General features: G+C 40.0%; 2 protein-coding genes across 2 annotated transcripts in view; one reads left to right on the top strand and one right to left on the bottom strand.

The window, feature by feature from the left end:
* Positions 1 to 65: 65 nt before the first annotated feature.
* RBM48 (RNA binding motif protein 48) lies at positions 66 to 6,852 on the bottom strand. The gene is made up of 5 exons (XM_082661523.1): positions 6,731 to 6,852; positions 6,009 to 6,199; positions 3,752 to 3,897; positions 1,863 to 2,416; positions 66 to 242 (listed from the first exon to the last, which is right to left on the bottom strand). Exons 1-5 carry the CDS (start codon positions 6,839 to 6,841, stop codon positions 156 to 158), a joined length of 1,089 nt encoding a protein of 362 aa, XP_082517649.1. The 5' UTR covers positions 6,842 to 6,852; the 3' UTR covers positions 66 to 155.
* A 308-nt stretch (positions 6,853 to 7,160) lies between these two features.
* Positions 7,161 to 23,209, top strand: part of PEX1 (peroxisomal biogenesis factor 1) — an 80,416-nt gene continuing 64,367 nt past the window's right edge. Inside the window, exons 1-5 of the mRNA XM_082661522.1 lie at positions 7,161 to 7,329; positions 12,660 to 12,803; positions 15,484 to 15,567; positions 20,477 to 20,591; positions 20,690 to 21,456. Of these exons, the coding sequence (XP_082517648.1) occupies positions 7,198 to 7,329; positions 12,660 to 12,803; positions 15,484 to 15,567; positions 20,477 to 20,591; positions 20,690 to 21,456 (1,242 nt within the window). The 5' untranslated portion in view covers positions 7,161 to 7,197. The remainder of the gene's footprint in view (positions 7,330 to 12,659; positions 12,804 to 15,483; positions 15,568 to 20,476; positions 20,592 to 20,689; positions 21,457 to 23,209) is intronic.

The following is a 23,209-nucleotide window of genomic DNA, read 5'->3' as shown; positions in this document are numbered from 1 at the left end:
GATGAAACTATATGAGACAAGCAGGTTGAATGAAATTACAAAGAGGAGTGCATTAAAAAAAAATATCAGCAGTAAAATCTCTTTAAGAATTAAAATGACAGCCTAAAAATAAAAAATAAATAGGCCTTTAAAAATATTAGTTTACTGCAGACAATTTATATTCTTCTTCTTTGTTTTAAAGGATGATTTCCACGCACACCTTCCAGCTTGTCCTCTGGAGGCTTCGGCACAGATGAAATTACCTAGGTTAAAAAAAGAGAACCACCAACACTATAATTTTTATAGTACAAGAGTAATAAACCATTAGAATAGGTAGGATATACATCCAGTAGTTTAATCTTTGCCATCACATTTAAGGCAGTTAGCCCAAGTTCAAGGTGCAACCTACGATCTAGGCACAGAGCAAAGTTTTCTGTCCAAACATTGATGGGAGTAAAATTTCTAAAGCCATTTAACAAGAAAGAAATTTTGAGGGGAGAAAAGTAAACATATGCTCTACTTTAACATTCCTTTATAGATCTGTTATTTTATGATGAAGTCACTTGTAATTTTATAAATACAGATAGATACCCTGGTTATGCATAACTTGAAACACTTATAATATCTGATATATTTACAGACATTGAGGCTCCAGTGGGGATGGGGGATGAAAAATTTAAAGAAATAAGCAGAAAATGCTAGAATCCTCAATTTCTTAGGGAAAAATGAAATCAAATACATCAGAACAACGTAGACAGTATAAGTTAAAGCACAGTAAGACAGTCTTCACTTAAAATGGAAAATTATTAGAAACTGTAGTAAACTGTATTTAGTGTTTCTCCTTTTTGTTGTTCTACTATTTCTATATCTAGGATTTGGACCTAACTCTTTTTTTCTGGAAAATACAGTCAGCTCTAAGATAGCTATGTATCTGTATCTATGTCTCAGTTTAGTTGTATCTGAAGGAAGGGTGCCAGTACAAGCAAAAAAATGTTTAAAGAGGCTTAAGCATAAAAACTGTGTCCATGGATTTTTATTATTATAAAACAATTCCTCATCCTCAACTGGATAATTTTGAGGTTAAAAAAGGGTACATAAAGAATCTACCTTAGCCTCTCTTAATTACATTGTAAAATATATGTACAACTATGTGAAAAGCACTTTCTGAACCTGAGTTCAAGTATAAGAGAATGGTCTTTCTCCAGCAGATTATGATTTCTGAAAGGCTTGCCCCACGATAAGGTATTTTTCAAACGCTAACTCAAATGTTAACTTTCTTTTATTTGTGCTTAGAAAATGGAAAATGGTTATGTAAATAACATTAAAAAACTGCTACCTAAGTAGAACAATCTAGCTCTAAACTATTTAAGAAATTTAAAATTAAAATTCAGACCTTAAGGGCTAATCTTTAGAAATCTCACCTTCTTTTATGGCTATCTGTATCAAAGAAGCAAAATAAGCATTTGAATTTTATGTAATTTTGAACTTGAGAAATAAATTGTAATAATTTTCCCTCAATGCAGTAGTTCTCTATGTTGGCTCATATTAGAACTATCTGGAGAGCTTTTAAAAAAGGGAGGGCCTGGGCTCCATTCTCACAGATTGATCTAACTGGCTAAAACTACTGCTTTTATATTTTCTACTTAGAGTGATATAAAATGTTTAAAGCAAGGATTAAAGATATCAAAGCAAATACATATCTGTGAGTCAAATTCAGTTACTGTACTTCAATAGAGAATTGTAGGAAACACATCTAAAAAGTAAAAATGAAAAAAACAAGAATGATAATACTGTAGTTCCCAGAAATAAGTCTCCATTCAGTTGTTAGTCCTGTAACCAAATCGTCTCTTAAAACGTTTTTTTTTTTTTTTTAATGATCTTACCTCTTTAAGTTTACTCCGAATTAAATTCGCTGTTGTATTCAACGAGTCATCATGCATGTCTACTTTAGGAATGTCTGGTAACTGAGGGCCAATCATAACCTCATTACTACTTGTGCTTGCTTCAAGAAGAGTTCCATGTTTACAATCATCTTCTCTTCTTCTTTTCCGCTCCTGCAGTTGTGTTGTCCTAGGCATAAATCTGTCAACTGCCTCTGAATGAGTAATAGCCTTCTGTGCGCCAGGGAAAGCCAATGAATTTTTCAAAGTTTTCATCTGCATTTTTTGCAGAGAGTCATAGTGGTTACAATGCTCCAGTGTTTCATCATGGTTTCTACCATCCTGAGAGGAGTTTGATGCTCTGTCCACATGTTCTCCTGATGAACATGTACATTTGGGGGAGAAACAGCACAAAGGCAACTCACAGGAATAAGGAAGACAAAGATCTGAGTTCCCAGTAGATGTGTTCAAAGAGGCTGCAGGAAATCCAGAGGTCTTCGAATATAAGTCCTGTCTAAAATCTTTTGTATCTTTACGCTTCTTTGTCATGTAATGATCTTTATATTAGAATTTAAAAGGTGAGAGAAAGGGAAACAGAAATGGTTCATTTATTGTTTTCATCATTCAGAAACATGTACTTTTAAAAAGAAACATCACTTTAAGATGTTAATGAACACTACCCTAAAAAATTTACTTCTTGAGTAGGGAATACATTCACATGGTTTATAAAAAGGATATCTGTCCAGTATGTCTTACCTTTCTTCCTCCCACTTACCCCTTTTTTTGTCCTGTAATACCCGTTTCTCTGAACCTTTCTGCTTTCCAGTTAACTCTAAATCTTGCAGAGTTTTTCCATGTCATTACATAGAAAACTTTATGGCTTCAAAGTATTTTACTGTATGAATGTATCATGCTGCTTAGTTTGTATTTGTAGCTTTTAAAGGAGACAATACGCTGGGTCCATATTTTATCATTTCTTTGGTCACACATACAGGTTTTCCTGAAGCTAGTTATTCACACAGGTTAAAGTTCAGCATCTACAACTGACCAGAGACTCCCAACAGCTCTCGCCAAAATTTTAGGTAAGTTTTACACTTTATTTCTCTCTTCATACTGCCACATGCCCCTTACTCAATCAGCCATAAACTCATCATATTTGATAGCTGTATGGACACTGTCTTTGTCTTTTAACCAAAGGGTGGAAATTTGGTAATTTGAGCCTCTGGAACTATTCAGATTTCAGACCACACACATTATCTTAGTCCAATTCTGACTGTTCTAGTTCTACAGTCCATGTGCCAGATCCTATGACTCCATTCGGTGCACTGGGAATTTGTGTCTAGGGCAACTTGGATGGGCATATTGGGCATTTGGCCAGCTGGTATTCATCAAAAGTGGAACTTATCCACTTTTTGCAGCTGTAACTGGCCTGCACATCAGAGGTGTTACTCACTGCCTTTTGGTCAAAGCCTTAATTCCTCAGCATGGACACAGGCTTTTCAGGCTTTACTTCCTGTCTCCTTTTCTCTTATCTCTCACTGAAGCTGTGTTGTGGTTATCACGTACTACTCACTGTTCCTTAAAATGCATGATGCTCATTTATTCCTCTGGCCCATCTTTCCGTCTCCTCCTCTCCCCTTCCAAGTAATGTCTACTTACCCTTCAGAACTCAGCCACCTCTCTCATCCTTAGGAAGCCTTCCATGAAACAACACCTCTCCCTTCCCAGCCCAGATTACACAGCATTCTGTAAAGAACCCTGTAGTCTACAGATATTGAAAATTGTGATCCTTTACTTGTCTGTTTTCTCACTAGACTGGGAACTCCATGATGATAAACGTAGCAAAATATCTGACACATGGGAGGTGTTGTTTAGTAATAGGCTTTCCATACCTTTATTTTTAGTAGTTCTTGCTACATAAGCATTCCTCTCTTGTAATTTTTTTCTGGTTTCTTCAACTGTCTCAAATTCTGGAGCATAGCACACATGAAGCAATCCACCAAAGAAACTTTGTTCATCCATTTTTCTCTTGGCTATCCTAAACAGAAATACATATCATGGTTTACTAATCTAGATTTACTTAGGATGAAAGCTTAACTAGTATACAATACACTGATCTAAAAAGCAAAGTCCAGCTTTTGCTGTGTATATATATTCTATAGCTTGGGAATTAAGATGCTCTGCTTGTGGATGGTATTGACCCTACTGATCCACTGCATACTCTCTTAGAGCCTTTCCTCCCCTCTCCCAAGAGTCTTAATAGGTTTTAACTAAGTCATCCATACAAGCGAGATTCCCTTTAACCAACATAGGGTCCAGCTTGTTGGTCTGAGGTACACAATCTGTGGTCATGAAATAGAGGTTTTTCTCTGTGTTAAGTTAAATGGCGCTTGAGAGTTAGCTCATACCTAATTTAGCCTTTTCAGCACAATGTTTTCCTATAATGGAATTCATATGTAAGAAATTAGTTAAAAATATTGTTATTGTAAACCTTCAATAATGGAGGAAATATTGAATATGTAACAAATAGTGAGAAAATAAGAGGATGGTATTCATTCAACAAATACTTATTAAACATCTATGACGGGCTTCCCTGGTGATGCAGTGGTTGAGAATCTGCCTGCCAATGCAGGGGACGAGGGTTTGAGTCCTGGTCTGGGAGGATCCCACATGCCGCGGAGCAACTGGGCCCGTGAGCCACAACTACTGAGGCTGCGCGTCTGGAGCCTGTGCTCCGCAACAAGAGAGGCCTCGACAGTGAGACGCCCGCGCACCGCGATGAAGTGGCCCCCGCTTGCCACAACTAGAGAAAGCCCTCGCACAGAAACTAAGACCCAACACAGCAAAAATAAATTAATTAATTAATAAACTCCTACCCCCAACATCTTAAAAACAAAACAAAACAAAACAAAAAAAACATCTATGACCGGCCAGGAATTACTACAATAATTAAGTACTTCTATGCCCAGGGAAAATGATAAGAAATATTCATTGAGATTTTACCACGTACCGCAGTGTCCTAAGTGCTTAAATGCTTCACTTGAATTAACACTTTACAACAATCTTATGATGAAACTAAGGCCTGGAGAGATTTATAACTTGGCCATGCCCACATTGGTTTGTGGAGCTAGGATTCAAATCCAGATGTCACACTGCATGGTCTACTGTCCTAGGTGGTGTGGGAGATGTAAAAACTCCTTAGAATGAATGCACAATGAGAAAATATGCTTCCCTCACCATAAGGAGCTGGCAAGTTGGTTAGAGCAGTGAGACTATACATAAGAGCAACTGGACAACACTACATGACCCTGTGTACCCAAGTGTTATTTGTAGCACAGAAAAGAAAATAAGAATTTTAATAGCCACGGAAGGATGGGTCTTGGAGTGTATTAGTGACAAGAATAGGAATCAACATAAAAAGAGATAAGGCATTTCACATTTCAGCCTTATTGGAGCAGAGAGTTTATGTTATATATAGAAGGATAGAAGAGATGGGGTCAATTCATATAGGTGCATAACAATAGCTCAACAGCTAATCTTTTTTTAAGATTTTTTTGATGTGAACCATTTTAAAAGTCTTTATTGACTTTGTTACAATATTGCTTCTGTTTTATGTTTTGGTTTTTTGGCTGCGAGGCACGTGGGATCTTAGCTCCCCGACCAGGGATCGAACCCGCACCCCCTGCACTGGAAGGCGAAGTCTTAATCGCTGGACAGCCAGGGAAGTCCCTCAACGGCTAATGTTTATTGCATTCTGAACAGAAGGCATTTGCTAATCCCTTTACGTGAATTATCTCATTTCATCCTCACACAACTTCAATAAGTAGATCCTTTTACCATATGGATTTTACAGAATACGAAAACAGGTTTAATGGGGTTGAATAACTTGTCCAAGGTCACAATGTAAGCAGTGGAACCTGAAAACTTAACCCAAACCCAATCTTTAATCTACCACACTACACGACAGAAAATTGTTAAGTATGGGAATGATTTATGGACAGAGTTTTGGTAACGCTAACACTTAAAAAAACTGGAGAAAAATAATAACGGCCATGTTAGGTTATTGGGTAATTCAGGAATGAATGAGAGAGGACAAAATGATACCAATGGGAATGGAGAAAATGAGACACTGCTTAACTTGCATATTACCTTGCACTTTGTAAATTAAGAAATTTAATAAGGTAAACTTCTGTAAAGTCTTCTGCTGGGTATTCGTCCAGAGCATTATACTGTTCAATTGCACCATACAGAGCAAATCGCTCAACTAATTCCTTCATCGCTCCCACTGCAGGAACTCCTTGTATTAATAAGTACCGAGATTCCAAATTGACTGTATATACCTAAAAGAAATGCAGACACATTAAATGTATTTCACAAATAAGCCTAAGACAAATCTGCTCCTATTAAAAAAAATTGAAAACAAGAACTATTCTGTTCAGAGAGTCTGCAAAAAATAAAGAATCAAAAATTTGCCCCTCTCTCTGCATAAAGAATTCACCCTACGTGTGAAGGCCTCTAGCTAAAGTACCTAATAGACTACCTTCAATCGACACGTTTTCCAGAAGTTGGCTCGGTAGATACGACAGGAAAGAGTTAACACTGTCATTGAGCCTTACCGTGTGACAAGGACTAGTGTAAACGCGGATGATACAATGACTAAAACACAGCCCTGTTTTCGCGGAGCTGAGGTTCTGTTGGCTAAAGAGGTCGCAAGAATATCTGGTACCTGAGTACCAGAGTTCCTCACACTCATCTCCAGTGAATGGATGTGACCGCAGCCTTTCAAGATTTTATTTACGTAGGCTAGGCATGTGAAGCTAGAGCTCACATAAAGCTACTGAGGACAGCGAATGAAACCAAAATCACTTTACCTTGACAGCGCGAGGCCGTCGCCCCTCCCGATACTTGGCCCGCGAGTCGCACACAGCCTTTTGGACGTGGTGGTCGAATACGCCCCCAAGCTCCCCGCCACTCGACGCCATCTTGCTGGTTTGGGCCCTCGCAGAGACGACAACATCCGCTTCCTTGCCCTCTTGTGTATCCAATAAGAGAGAGGGCTGGGTCAAGGCGTGCCGAGATTGGCTGAAGAATCGACAGCGTCAGCCATCGTTTCCTGTGAGCGAGAATTCGGTGAACGAGGTGCCGCCCCCCTGCGGCGCGGCGGAGAGGCCCGGAGAGCCGGAGCAGGCTCGCACGCCCCTCCCGCTACAGACGCTCGGCAGGGCTATGGGCGGGACTAGGGGCGGGGCCGATCGATCTTCTCCGGCTTCGACGTCCTCGGCCTGCCGGGTTAGCCGGGGTCGGCTAGGGTGAGTGGCCGCGGGAACAGCGCTTGCGGATGATGTGGGGCGGCGGTCGCCTGGCGGGTGCTGGGGGTGACGGGGCGGTCGTGACCGTAGCCTTCACCAACGCTCGCGACTGCTTCCTCCATTTGCCGCGGCGCCTCGTGGCCCAGCTGCATCTGCTGCAGGTAACGCGCCTGACCCGGACGGGATTCCCGGCCCCGAGTCGAGGCACCTGGCGGGCCGTCTGCGGTCGGCCGGGACCCAGGTCTGTTAGGGACGCAGCGGCCGCTCAGGCCTCTCCCGGCGGCGGGACGCGGGCTGCTTTGCTCGGGCCGCCGACCGGTTCAGAGGCCAGACTGTGGGCCGGTCTGGGCGGTCTTTGCAACCATACCACGTCTAGTGCAGCCCCGGGCCTTTCAGTTAACTTGCCGCATTCCAGGTCTTTTACTCGGTGAAACTGGGCTTCCAAACATCCTGATATTCTGCGACTGCGTTCAGCTATTCTTCACTCCAGGTTGGAAAAGCTTTTGAGAAGTCGGGTTTGTCTTTTTGGGTTTTGTTTTGTTTCATTTTTAAAGAGTGTTTTTCCTACCAATGATTTCCAGGTACCTGCACGGCTGTGGCCCGGGCCTCCAGAAGGAGGGGCAGCCTTGGTTTGTGGAGCCCCTGTAGGTTAACAGAGACTGAGCTCTGTGTCCCACGAGCGGGATAGGTTAATAAGATGAAGGTTCTTCCAGCGTCTCCGTTACTCGGAACACCTCTGAGGTGTGCTGGGAATGTGCAGTGAGATTATGCATATTTGGACGTATGTAGTTAGGATTACTTGAACGTCTGCTTTCAGTTGCCGTCTGAACATTGTGATTGTGGTAGTTCATAGCTCTAACCACATCCCTACTTTCATTATTTTAAAATAGAGGCACCTGGCCTACGAGTTTGAGTGTGCTTCTGGGGGCAAAAGGATAGAATATTCGAAATCTTTGAAAATCCTGGATGCCTAGTACCCCACTACTGGCTAATCCTTGCAGGAAATATTTAAGAGTTTGCAATAATTTCAAATATCCCACCTTTCCATTTTAATAACTACTTTTCTAGATTATATTTGCCCCGTCTTTCAAAGCACGTTAATTTCAACAGATCCTGCTATTATTTGTTTTACCATAAAGTAGGTAGTCTCTTGGCCCTAATGAGCTCCCTTCATGGCAGGAGATGAGTTAGTTATGTCACCAGATCCCAGGTAGATCCTGCCTGCCCTGTGCTCTCAGTCAGCTTTGATGGAAATTGCCCACAGTGCCTTCAAATCTCCACCTAATGAGTTTATAGGAAACACTCCCCACCTAATGAGTTTATAGGATTGCTTCCTTACAGTAGCTCTAAAATGTGGATGCTGTGTTGCATTCATCACTATTTAAGAATTTAGTGGTCTTGATCTATTTTAAAAATTTTTAGCCTTCAATAAGTATTCATAGGCATTAATTCGTAGATATATTTTTGAAACTTAAATCCCTTTAGCCTTGGAACAAACTGTTGTTTCGGTTCAGCCTGTATCAGCAGAATAGGCCAACTTTTCTCCCCAATTAGAAAAGTAATACATGTTTTATAGGAAATTTGGAAAGCATGGAAAATTATAAACAAGAAAATAAAGTTACCCATAATCCCCAAACCTAAAGATAACTAATGTTAACAGTTTGAATCAAACCTTCTAGTTTTGTTTCTAATCTCTATTTTTAACAGAAATGGAGTCCTACACACACCCTTATATGTAGTTTTGTATCCTGATATTTTCCCTTAGAGTTATTATAAGTGTTTTATTTTGTTAAAAGGTAATTGTCACTTTTAGTGGCTAATTAGTACTCTGTCATAAGTTTGACATAATTTAATTGTTCACTGTGATGGAATGTTTATATTGTATTCCATTTTTAGACATTAAAAGTGATACTGTAATTATATTTTAATAAAAGTTAAAAATAACATATCTTTGTTGTATAATATATAATAAAACATTGTTTTATTTTCTGGTTATTTAGGATAGGCTCCCAGAAGTATTGAGTTAGAGGGCATAGATAATTGTTAAAGTAGAAAGTCATGAGTCGGGAGTTAATAGGTTGAATTATTTTACTTCAGCTGAAGCATTGAATACATAATACAGATAATACTGTAATGGGTAAAGAGTCAGAGTGATGATTTTCTGGCCTGTGTCAGGTTTACCTTTTTTTCTTTCAGTTTTGAGATATAATTGGTATACAGCCCTGTGTAAGTTTAAAGTGTACGCATAATGATTTGACTTACATGCATCATGAAATGATGAGCACAATGTTTAGTGAACATCCATCATCTCATATAGATAAAAAATTATAGAAGTAGAAAAAAATGTTTTCCTTGTGATGAGAACTCAGTGTTTACTCTCAACAAGTTTCATATATATTAATGCAACAGTGTTAATTGTATTTATCATGTTGCAAAAGGCTTTAAAAATACCGATGTTCTGGTTCTTCCTCAGTCCTACTGAATCAGAGCCTTGGGGAGTGGGCTTCAGGCATCTGTAGTTTTAGAAATATCTTAAGGCTACTTGGATACACAAAAAGTTGAGACCCGTTGTTCTAGAATCACAGAATATTGATGGTGAAAGAGACCTTAGGTATCTAGGTCATTTCTGTACTTTGACGCATGAGGAAGCTGGCCAGTCCATTTCCATGCAGTTAATTTGCCCTCGTCTGTAACTCACCTGCATCATCAACACTCGCCTCCTCGCTGTTTCTTCCATAACCCAGCTTCTTCCCACTTCTGTGCTCTTACTCCAGCTATTTTTCCCTAAAGCATTTTTCCTCATTTCACGCTTTTAAAAACAGCATAATTCTACCTCCTCCACGTAGTTTCAGATTCTCTGTTGCCCACATTTGTCTCCTTTTCAAAACTTCACTGCAGTGTTTATGTGACACAGCTCACTTGTTATATTCTGTTCTGTGTTTTAAGTATTGTCTTCTTTTGTTTATCCAAGTCCTGTTTCAGGACTGGGTACCCAGAGGATCCTTTAACTCAGGATCTCTTAACCTTGGCACTATTGACATTTTAGGCTGGGAAATTTCCTGTTGTGGGGAACTGTCCTGGGTATTGTAGGATATTTAGCAGCATCTTTGGCCTCTACCCACTAGATGTCAGCAACACCCCTCCTCCTGGTCGTGACCAAAAATATCTGGAGACATTGTCAAATGTCTCCTGGGGGAGAAAATCACCCTCAGTTGAGAATCACTACTGTAACTCAGTTACTTTGTCTGCATTACTGAAACAGGGGAAAGGATTTATATCCACACTGAGAGCAACCAAATGAACCTAAATCACCCTCCAGAAATAGCCATTTTGTCATTTCCTTTGTGTTACCCAGGCCTCGGACCTGGCCGATCCTAAGGCACTGCAACCTATGGTTTCACCCAGCAATTCCCTTCAAGTGATATGGATACCATGGGTTTAGGCAAAAGCAGGTCAGTCATTTGTTGATTAGATTGAACTCCTGGAAAAGGGGCTCCTTTTTCTCTAGGCTGTCCTTTTCTTCTCTCTACCTGAGGGCCCAGGGGCTCTGTGGTCCAAGTGAATGATTTTTGACGTAAAAATGAACTCACAACATTAGTCTGCAAAGTTTATATCTGAACATATATTATGACTTTATGGGGCTGATTACTACCTTTTGACCAAATGAATAATTGAAGTATTTTTCATATTTAATGAAGTTGATTTTTCCCTTTTCCAGGGAGTTGGTAGGTTCTCCTTTTTGATATTTCAGGGCATATTTCATATTTCGTTATTTAACATCTGTGGTTTTAAAAGTTTCTTCATATGAAATAGGGCAGCTGATCTGCATTATATGTCAATGACTGATGAAACCCCGTAGAAAGTTTTTGGGGGATTGGTCACGTTGACTCTTATAATCTCAGCTCACATAGTTACAGCTGACTTAGTAACTTTGGACTTTGACTGCAAATCTGAGTCTCTTTCTACTGTATCACATTGTTCTCAGTGGAAAGATTTTGTCAGCCAGAGTGGTGGAACTGTCCTGTAAAGAATTGTAAGAAGGACTTCCCTGGTGGCGCAGTGGTTAAGAATCGCCTGCCAATGCAGGGACATGGGTTCGAGCCCTGGTCCGGGAAGATCCCACATGCCACGGAGCGACTAAGCCTGTGTGCCACAACTACTGAGCCTGCACTCTAGAGCCTATGAGCCACAACTACTGAAGCCCATGCCCCGCAGCAAGAAAAGCCCGCGCACCACAACGAAGAGTAGCTCCCGCTCACCACAACTAGAGAAAGCCCTTGCGCAGCAACGAAGACCCAGTGCAGCCAAAAATAAATAAATTAAAAAATATATAAATTTATTTAAAAAAAGGATTAGCCAGAAATAGACTAACATGTTTGATATTCACATGAGAATATCAGTAATTTCTTTTTTCCCTTCCAGGTTTATATATTTCCCAAGGTTTCTTTAATAGGTTTGTAATTTTTAAATCATAGAAAACATTTTTTAATCCTTGAGCACAGGCATACATATTTTATATAATTGCTCTTAAGAAGAATAAATTTTATACTTTGCTTTTTTTTACTTATGTTTCCATAGTTCAAGACTTTTAAAAATTATTATTTAAGAAGCTGCGTAATATAAAATTTCTGGAATGTACATAAGCTATTAACAGTAATTACCTCTGGGAACAGGAACCAGCCCTCACATTTTATGCTTTTATACTTTTTGTGCTTTTACCATGTATTACTCTTCTAATAAATAAATACTATTACATTTTTATTGATTACACGTTTCTACTTATTGACTTATACTTCACTAAAATGGTAAATTTACAGCTTATTTAGTAATTTCCATATTGCTAGACATATAAGACAGTTCTAACTTTTTTTTTTTTCATAGAGGAGTCCTAAGTTTTCACATAGAAAATACTGAAGAGATACGTTCTGGTGTAGTTTTTTTCTTCTTCTTTGAATCATTAATTCTAAATAAATAAGTAAGGTCAAAGGCTGTGTAAGTTCATTGGCTACCTGTTGCCATTGTAAATTCTGGAATGGTTGAATCAATTTATAATGCCATCATAAGAATGTAAGGGTATTGGTTTCACCCATAGCATCACCATCATTGGGTACTGGAAAAGATTATAGCTTTTTTGTGTGTGTGTGGTATGCGGGCCTCTCACTGTTGTGGCCTTTCCCGTTGCGGAGCGCAGGCTCAGCAGCCATGGCTCACGGGCCCAGCCGCTCCACGGCATGTGGGATCCTCCCAGACCGGGGCACGAACCCGTGTCCCCTGCATCGGCAGGCGGACTCTCAACCACTGCGCCACCAGGGAAGCCCAGATTATAGCTTTTAAAATGCTGTGACAAATGTGGATATAACAGAGTGCTATCAACTATTTATAGAACTCTTTTTGTATGTGTGGATTGCAATAATAGTTTATGTGAATCCAGAGAAGCATGTAAAAACTTTCAAAACTTTTCTCCCCCATTTCTTATTTTTTGAATAAATAGAATCAAGCTATAGAAGTATCCTGGGGTCACGAGCCTGCATTCTTGAGCTGGGTGGAAGGTAGACATTTTAGTGATCAAGGTGAAAATGTGGCTGAAATTAGCAGACAATTTGGTCAGAAACTTGGACTTTCAAATGGGGAACAGGTAAGCACAAGATGTGATGACAATGACTTTCTTCTGATGTCACATAATACAGCAATAGAAATAAAAGTTCAGATATATTTTTTAAGGCGGTAAGATGACACCTAACTTGTGTGCTACTATAACCAATCCAGGATGTTCAAGTTGACTATAACTGTTGTTAAGTCACTATCTACCATATACTCCATTAAGTCATTATCTAGTAGTCTCCCATGGTCCCTAGTTGATTTTGTATTCTACTATTTTACTCACTCTCCAGGTACCTTAATTTTGTTTTTGTGCAATTTTTTTTGCTATATGAATTAATGAGTTTTACTTACTATTATTGAACTTCATTTTATTTGTTTCTGACAGATTTTCTAACCTTCCAGGGTCATACTTGATTGGAAAAAATCTGTCCTACAAAAGAGAGTTATTATTTTTCCAGTTTCATCTTGCCTGTGAATTTCATGTGCTTAGATTGTAAACTCTAAAGCTTAAGGACTCATGTTTCTCTTCATTTTATCATATTCACCAGTTTATGGTTTTAACTATTTTAAACTGCAGAAGTAATACATATTCAGTACAAATGTTTTACAGTTGAAAGTAGAAAATGTTTTTCCCTTTCTCTAATCCCAGCCTCAGAATGATTGTGTACTGTGGGATCTCATTAGACCTTCAGGATTTAAAGAATGAGATCATACATATTTTCTGCAATTTTTTCCCCCACAAACTATATCAGAGATCCTTTCCACATATTACAGACAATATACATTGAACATGTTTGTATATGTATGAAGTGAAATAAATATTAAAAATTGAATTGCCAAGTCTAGGGCACTGCACATTTAAAAATTTGATAGATGGGGCTAAATTGCTTTCTATTACCAGTTTCTCACAAGAATACTGAAGAATGTCACATCTTTTTTTTTTTTTTTTTTTTTTTTTTTGTGGTACGCGGGCCTCTCACTGTTGTGGCCTCTCCCGCTGCGGAGCACAGGCTCTGGACGCGCAGGCTCAGCAGCCATGGCTCACGGGCCCAGCCACTCCGCGGCATGTGGGATCTTCCCGGACTGGGGCACAAACCCACGTCCCCTGCATCGGCAGGCGGGCTCTCAACCACTGTGCCACCAGGGAAGCCCAACATCTTTTTAACTTGTTTTGAACACAGACTAATTTTTTTCATGCATGTTTCTGATAATGAGAATAGGCCACTGATGAGAAATCCATAGGCCTAGCACTAGTCTTTTGCTTACCTTAAATTTTTGCTAGAATCTTAAAACTTTAGCAGCTTAGTGACCTTAGAAATCACTAACTTTGATGCCTTGCTCTGCAAACCTAGGGAGATGGACTATTTTGCCCAGGATTGCATAGCAGGTTATAGTTCTGCTCTCTTTGAGTATATGGCACTTCCCTATGGGAAAAATCAACTTCCTATTCCTGATGTTGATGTCTTTATCAGCACCCTGAACAGTCCTGCTTGTTTTTTTTTTTTTTTTTTTAAATATTTATTTTATTTATTTATTTTTGGCTGCATTGGGTCTCCGTTGCTGCGCGCGGGCTCCGTCCAGTTGCGGCGAGCGGGGGCCACTCCCCACCGCGGTGCGCAGGCTTCTCACTGCGGTGGCCTCTCCTGTTGCGGAGCATGGGCTCTAGGCCCCCGGGCTTCAGTAGTTGCAGTGCACGGGCTCAGTAGTTGTGGCGCACGGGCTTAGCTGCTCCGCGGCATGTGGGATCTTCCCGGACCAGGGCTCGAACCCGTGTGCCCCGCATTGGCAGGCGGACTCTGAACCACTGCGCCACCAGGGAAGCCCCCTGCTTGTTTTTAATTCCCATTTGCTTCAAAGTGAACTTCTATCCGATTTTCTGCACATTCTTTGTATTGTAACAACACCACTAAGGCACTGTCTCGCAAACAATCATTGATAGGAACAGAAAGTGGACTGGCTTGGCCAGGATGATAGCTTCTTGTTTTGTGCTTCCTTAGAGTCACCGCTTTCAAATAGGGTATATGGGAGGTGCTGATGGAAATAACTGAGGAACAGGTGAGGCACTTGGGGAAAGTCTGCTCCAATCCACAAAAGGCAGAGAAGGAGCATTTAATACTCAGTGGCTTTGGATTTTACTCCTCTAATCCCCAGAAATGCCCATAGAAGAGGAAAGAAAGTAAGAAGGTTAATTCCAAATTCTTGAGAGACACTAGGATTTCCTGTGTATCTATAGACTAGAATGAGGGGATATTTGTTTTGCTATACTTTTTAGCTGTGCATGATTATGCTTCTAAATAATTGGTTCTGATCTCTATTTCAGTGTGTTTTTTACTTTTCCAGAAGCAGCATGGCTTGAAGTTAGTTATAAAACTAAATTGCAGAACTGCTAGAAATAATAGTATTTATATATAAGATCAAGCCATGACTTCATGACATTATTGTTTTTTCTTGCATTTTTAACTTATATTTCTTTTCTTTAAATGGCTATATTATTTTTTAAAACTTATATTGTGCTAGAATGTATTTTCCTTTATTTTATAATTGGTTGTAAAATAATTTTTTCTGAAATGCTGAGTATATCAGGGCCTACCTAAGGACTACACACAAACACACATGCACACAAAATTAATTACATAGCTAAAGAGAGAACTTCTTATTTTCTAGGGATATAAAAAAGGCTTTTAATAGTAGTTTTGTACTTTAATTTTTTCCAGGTGTTTCTCAAGCCTTGTTCCCATGTGGTGTCTTGTCAACAAGTTGAGGTGGAACCCCTCTCAGCAGATGATTGGGAGATACTGGTAAAGAAAACAAAATGAGAACTATCCCAGTTTAAGGTTAAACTACTTCAAAATATCAGTGTCTTTTTTTTTTTTTAATTATAGTTGATTTACAATCTTGTGCTAGTTTCTGCTATACAGCAAAGCAATGCAGTTACACACATATATACATTCTTTTTTTAATGTTCTTTTCCATTACGGTTGATCCCAGCAGATTGGATATAGTCCCCTGTGCCATACAGTACAACCTTGTTGTTTATCCATTCTAAGTGTAATAATTTGCATCTACCAACCCCAAACTCCCAGTCCATCCCTCTCCCTCCCGCTTCCCCCTTGGCAGCCACAAGTCTGTTCTCTGTGTCTGTGAGTCTGTTTCTGTTTTGTAGATAGGTTCATTTGTGCTATATTTTAGATTCCATATATAAGTGATATCATATGGTATTTGTCTTTCTCATTCTGACTTCCTTCACTTAGTATGATAATCTCTCGTTGCATCCATGTTGCTGCACGTGGCATTATTTTGTTCTTTTGTATGGCTGAGTAGTATTCCATTGTGTATATGTACCACATCTTCTTTATTGATTCATCTGTCGATGGACATTTAGGTTGTTTCCACGTCCTGGCTATAGTGAATAGTGCTGCTGTGAACATTGGGGTGCATGTATCTTTTTGAATTATAGTTTTGTCCAGGTATATGCCTAGGAGTGGGATGGCTGGATCATATGGTGGTTCTATTTTTAGTTTTCTGAGGAATCTCCATACCGTTTTCCATAGTGAGTGCACCAACTTACATTCCCACCAACAATGTAGTGGGTTCCCTTTTCTCCACATCCTCTCCAGCATTTGTTACTTGTAGACTTTTTCATGACGGCCATTCTGACCAGTTAGAGGTGGTATACCTCATTGTAGTTTTGATTTGCATTCCTCTGATAATTAGTGATGTTGAGCATCTTTTCATGTGCCTACTGGCCATCTGTATGTCTTTGGAGAAATGTCTATTTAGGTCTTCTGCCCATTTTTCGGAGGGGTTATTTATTTTTTTGTTGTTGAGTTGTATGAGCTGTTTGTATATTTTGGAGATTAAGCCCTTGTCTGTCACATCATTTGCAAATATTTTCTCCCATTCTGTACGTTGTCTTTTTGGTTTTTTTATGGTTTCTTTTGCTGTGCAAAAGCATGTAAGTTTGATTAGGTCCCATTTGTTTATTTTTGTTTTTATTTCTATTGTCTTGGGAGACTGACCTAAGAAAACATTGATACAATTTAGTCAAGAGAATGCTTTGCCTATGCTCTCTTCTAGGAGTTTTATGGTGTCATGTTTAAGTCTTTAAGCAATTTTGAGTTTATTTTAGTGCATGGTGTGAGGGTGTGTTCTAAGGTCATTGATTTACATGCAGCTGTCCAACTTTCCCAGCACTACTTACTAAAGAGACTGTCTTTTTCCCATTTTATATTCTTTCCTCCTTTGTCAAAGATTAATTGACCATAGGTATGTGGATTTATTTCTTGGCTCTCTATTCTGTTCTGTTGATCCGTATGTCTGTTTTTATACCAATACCACACTTTTGATTACTGTAGCTTTGTAGTATTGTCTGAGAGAGTTATGCCTCCTGCTTTTTTTTTTTTTTACCCCCTCAGGATTGCGTTGACAATTCTGGGTCTTTCATGGTTCCATATAAATTTTTGGATTATTTGTTCTAGTTCTGTGAAAAATGTCATGGGTAATTTGATAAGGATTGCATAAAATCTGTTGCCTTATTGATTTTCTGACTAGAAGAACTGTCCATTGATGTGAGGGGGTGTTAAAAGTCTCTTACTATTATTGTATTCCCATCAATTTCTCCCTTTATGTCTGTTAGAATTTATTTTATGTATTTGGTGCTCCTATACTGGGTGCATATATATGCTGACAAGTGTAAAATCCTCTTCTTGTTTTGATCCTTTTGTCATTATATAGTTTCCTTCTTTATCTTTCTTTATAGCCCTTTTTTTTTTTTTTTTTGCGGTACGCGGGCCTCTCACCGCTGTGGCCTCTCCCGCTGCGGAGCACAGGCTCCGGACGCGCAGGCCCAGCGGCCATGGCCCACGGGCCCAGCCGCTCCGCGGCATGTGGGATCCTCCCAGACCGGGGCACGAACCCGCGTCCCCCGCATCGGCAGGCGGACTCCCAACCACTGCGCCACCAGGGAAGCCCTAGCCTTTGTTTTAAAGTCTGTTTTTTCTGATATGAGTATTGTGACCCCCACTTGCTTTTCATTTCCTTTTGCACGAAATATCTTTTTCCATCCCCTCACTTTCAATCTTTGTGTGTCCTTTGCCCTAAGGTGGGTCTTTTGTAGGCAGCATATTGTAGGCTCTTGTTTTTTAATCCAGTCTGCGACTCTATGGCTTTTGATTGGAGCATTTCGTCCACTGACATTTAAGGTAATTAGTGATACATATGTTATTTATTGCCATATTAAACCTTGTTTTTCAGTTGATTCTTTGCTTCTTCTTCCTTTTTGTTTTTCCTTTTGTGGTTTGATGATTTCCTTTTATTTTATGTTTGTGTTCTTTTCTTTTTGTGAATCTATTGTATGTTTTTGATTTGTGGTTGCCCTGTTTTTCAAGTATGTTAACCCCTTCCTATATCTGCTTGCTTAAGACTGATAGTCATATAGGCTCAAACACATTCTAAAAAACAAAAAAAAAGAATCTGTATTTTTTTTGATGTCCTTTTTTACATCTTCATGTTTATCCTTTTGCTGTTCCTTGTATTTATCATCACTTTCACAGACAGGGTTTTTTTTTTTTCCTCTCTTTTTGATCTATATACTGGCTAATTTAAGTGGTTTACTTTCCAATCATGATTTCTTCCTTCCTATATCTTCTTCTTTTCTATTTAGAAAAGATCTTTTAATATTTCTTTTAGGATAGGTTTAGTACTGCTGTATTATTTTAGTTTTTGCTTGTCTGAAAAATTCTTTATTTTTCTTCCTATTCTAAATGATAATCTTGCTGGGTAGGATATTCTAGATGGCAGATTTTTCCCTTTCAAGACTTTGAATATATTTTGCCACTCCTTTCTGGCCTGCAGTGTATTTGTAGAGAAATCAGCTAATAGCCTTATGGAGGTTTCCTTGTAATTAACTCTTTGTTTTTCTCTTGCTGCCTTTAGAATCCTTTCTTCATCTTTAACTTTTGCCATTTTATTATAATATGTCTTGGTGTAGGTCTGTTTAGGTCCGTCTTGTTTCTGTGCTTCCTGTATTGGGATATCTGTTTCCTTCTTTAGGTTTCAGAAGTTTTCGCCATAATTTCTTCAAATACATTTTCAGTCCCCTTTTCTCTTTCTTCTTCTGGAATCTCTGTTATGCATAGATTGAGATGCTTTGTATTATAAGTCTCTAATACTGCTTTCATTTTTTTCATTAGGCTGTGCTTGCTGTTTTAATTGAGTAATTTCCATTATTCTGTCTTCCAGATCACTTATTCTTTCCTCTGCATTATTTATTCTGCTATTCATTGCCTTTAGCTCAGCTTTTGTCTCGGCAAATGAATTTTCTAATTTGTCTTGGCTCCTCCTTATAGTTTCTGTTTCCTTTTTACAGTACTCTGCATTTCTGTCTCTAGGCTTTCTTAATTCCTTCAGTATTTTCATTACTCCCTTTTGAAGTCGGTGTCTGTTAGACTGAAGAAGTCTGTTTCCTTGTTTATTCCTTCAAGGGAATTCTCTTGGTCTTTCAACTGGGAGCATTTCCTCTGCTTCTTCATTTTGCTTATATTTCTCTTACTCTGTGAGTTTAGGAGAAACAGTTATCTCCTCTAGTCTTGGAGGGCTATTTATATGTGGAAGCATCCCTGCATAGCTTGTGTGGGTTTAATATTTTTTTGGCATGAGGGCTGTTTTTGGTTTGGATGCTTGCCATCTCTTTCCTCAGTGTGCGCTGGCCATTATCCCCTTGATGGGACCATGCAGGTGCATGGCCCGCGCACGCTCCCAGGAGGGGAGGGGCAGCGGTTGGTGCCCAGGCGTGGGACACTTGGTGGCGGCAGTGGTCTGCACCTGCCTCTGCAGTCCAAGATGGCAGTGGCGGCTTGTACCCGCCCCCCAAGTGCACATAGGCTGTACCCTGCTGCCTGAGAGTGCACATGTGGAGAAAGAAGCTCCAATGGTATTACTGCCCCTCTCCTTGCATGCCCCCCAACAATGGCACCTTACCTCTCTGGCGGGCCCAGGCTTATTCCTGTACTCTCTCGGTTGTGGTGCACCACACCCTAGCCCCCCTTAGGCTGTCTTCATGCAGCCAACCCCAGTCCTCTGTCTAGGTCTGACCTCCAAAGCCCAAGCCTCAGCACCCAGCCCCCACCTGCCGCAGCGGACAAGCATCTCAGGCTGGGGAATGCTGGGCAGCACACTGACCGTCTGTGCAGGTCTCTCTCCGCTTTCCCCTCTGCAAACTGGTTGCTGCGCTCTCCTCCAAGGCTCTAAAGCTCCCCCTCTGTCCCAGCTGATCTCCCCAACAGTGAGGGGGCTTTCCAGTGTGTGGAAACCTTTCACAGTTCCCTCCCGGGAGCGCAGGTCATGTCACGATTCCTTTCTCTCTCTTTTTTTTCTTTATTCTTTTGTCCTACACAGTTACATGGAGATTTTCTTGCCCTTTTGGAAATCTGTGGTGTTCTGCCAGCATTCACTAGATATTCTGTGAGAACCGTTCCACACGTTAGATGTATTTTTGATGTATTTGTGGGAGAAGGTGAGCTCCCTGTCCTGCTCCTTCACCATCTTGATCTGATCCTCCAACATATCAGTGTCTTTAGATTTCTCTTCTGTGACTGGCATTATATATTCTGAGTTGGTTTGATTTATAAGAATGAGTTGAGATTTCCTTACTGGGCCTGGAATAGACAAAATGTAAAGTGAATTGATCTTTTTGTTTATTGATTCTAGGAGCTGCATGCTGCTTCCCTTGAACAGAATCTTCTAGATCAAATTCGAATAGTTTTTCCAAATGCCATTTTTCCTGTTTGGGTTGATCAGCAAGCTTACATATTTATCCGGATTGGTAGGTGCCATTGTAATATTTTCCATCATACTCTTCACAGTAGCACTGAATCCAAAGCAGAGGTAAATGCACACTAATGACCTTTATTTTCTACACAGTTGCACTAATACCAGCTGCTCCTTATGGAAGGCTGGAAACTGATAGCAAACTCCTTATTCAGCCAAAGACCCATGAAGCCAAAGAGAATACATTTTCAAAAGCAGATAATGCACATGGAAAATTTCATAATTATGGAGAAGACCAAAAAGGATTGACAAGAGAACTTCAAACCAAGCAACTTCAATCAAATACTGTAGGAGTCACTGGGTCGAAAGAAACAGATTCAGAGGATACAATTGACTCATCATTAATACCAAGCTTATGGACTGTGATAGGAAGCATTTTTTCTTTTGGGTCTGAGAAGAAACAAGACACATCCTGGGGGTTAACTGAAATCAATGCATTCAAAAATATGCAGTCAAAAGTTGTTCCTCTGGATAATATTTTCAGAGTATGTAAATCTCAGCCTCCCAGCATATGTAATGCATCAGCAACTTCTCTGTTTCACAAACATTATACCATTCATGTATTTCCATGGGACCAGGAATATTTTGATGTGGAGCCCAGCTTTACTGTGACCTATGGAAAGCTAGTTAAACTACTTTCTCCAAAGCAACAGCAAAGTAAAATGAAGCAAAATGTCCTGTCACCTGAAAAAGAGAAGCAGATGTCAGAACCACTAGATCAAAAACAGAGTAGCCCAGACCATAGTCAAGAAGGTGGCAATGCCTGTGTGCTAAAGGTAGTCTGGAATGGACTTGAGGAATTGGAGAATGCCATTAAATACACCAAAAACTTAGAAGCTCTTCATCTTGGGAAAGTTTGGGTTAGTATAAATCTTTTTTTTTTAATTGAAATATAGTTGATTTACAGTGTTAATGTTAATTTCTGGTGTACAGCAGATGGGTTAGTATAAATCTTATAATTGGGGAGGAAGTAATTTTATGTTGCTTGAACTTCCCCAAATTATGAACTAAAATAATATTTTATATACAAATTGAAAACCAGTATAATAAATAGTATCTAAAGTTCCTGCAGGGACACATTTCTGATTGCAGGGTAAAGTCCCTGTTTGGGTAGGGTTTGTGTATTTCCTGGCTAAGTAAACTTGGACCGGCATAAGCTAAGATTGGTACAGGCCCAGAGAGGTCAAAATTATTTGCCTGGGGTTATTAGCTAATAAGTAGAACTAGGATTCAAACCCAGGCAGGCTGACTCTTGAGTTCATGCTTTGATTGGAGTGCCCTACAAAGCCTCACATCTTTAATGCCTGCAGAAGATGTGTTTCCCATTTCTTGAAAGCAAAGGAAGGACTTGTTATGTATTGGGGGAAATGCCCAGTGTAGGGAGAGACCCACTACGTGAGATGACCTGGATTCAAATGTACCCAGAAGGTCCTTACCCTGCTGGTATTGGCTCTTTAACTTGTGTGTGATGGAGAGCAAAGTAGAGCAGCTAGCGTTTCACCTTCTCATCCTGGCCTCAAATATTTTTTTTTAAGGTTTTTTTTTTTGATGCAGACCATTTTTAAAAGTCTTTATTGAATTTGTTACAATATTGCTTCTGTTTTATGTTTTGGTTTTTTGGCCACAAGGCATGTGGGATCCTAACTCCCCAACCAGGGATTGAACCCACACCCCCTGCATTGGAAGGTGAAGTTGTTTTTTTTGTTTGTTTGTTTGTTTTGCGGTACGCGGGCCTCTCACTGCTGTGGCCTCTCCCGTTGCGGAGCACAGGCTCCGGACGCGCAGGCTCAACGGCCATGGCTCACGGGCCCAGGCGCTCCGCGGCACGTGGGATCCCCCCAGACCGGGTCACAAACCCGTGTCCCCTGCATTGGCAGGCGGACTCTCAACCACTGCACCGTCAGGGAAGCCCAGAAGGTGAAGTTTTAACCACTGGACTGCCAGGGAAATCCCTGGCCTCAAATATTAACACGAATTTTATATGAAATGAGTCACCAGCCCCCTTTATTTGAACCTAATTTTGAACGATTGTGAAATGAAACTTCAGGGTGAGAAGGGAGGAAATTGTTAGGACAGGGAAGAACAATGGGAAGGAAAGGGGGTCTCCTTTGTAGGTTTCTTTTACTCTCACAGTTTTACCAATGACCTTTATGTAGGCGACTTACAAAATTTTAATCTCTCAGCCTACATCATTTTCTAAAGCTCCAACGATGCCTCATATTTTCTGTTAGCTCTAATCTCTTACTTAAGAAGATCCCACTGCATCTTCAAAATCAAATTGTCTAACACTGAACTTACTATGACTTATCTCTTTCTATTAATGGTTCTGCCATTAGGTAGGAAATACCATTATTTCCTTGATATTACATGGTGAGGACGGGGTGAAAAAGGGATAACGGTCAAGTCCTGGAGAGCAGGTAAGATGGCATTGAGGAGCCTGCACTTCCCATTCTGCTTTAAAGGTTGGGAGAATGACCAGTGAGGAGTGGCAATAGCTGCCATCAGGTACTCAAACAGGCTTGACTGGATAGATCAAAACTGATCACCTTCTGAAGAGGATGTTAAAAGAAACAAATGTAGGGGAAAAATTGAAATGTGTTATAACAGTACCTG

The sequence above is a fragment of the Grampus griseus genome (assembly GCF_964374135.1).
Source record: "Grampus griseus genome assembly, chromosome: 9".
In the NCBI taxonomy this organism is placed as follows: Eukaryota; Metazoa; Chordata; class Mammalia; order Artiodactyla; family Delphinidae; genus Grampus; species Grampus griseus.
Note: the sequence above shows the minus strand (reverse complement) of the source record. Positions and strands in the feature narration are given on the sequence as shown.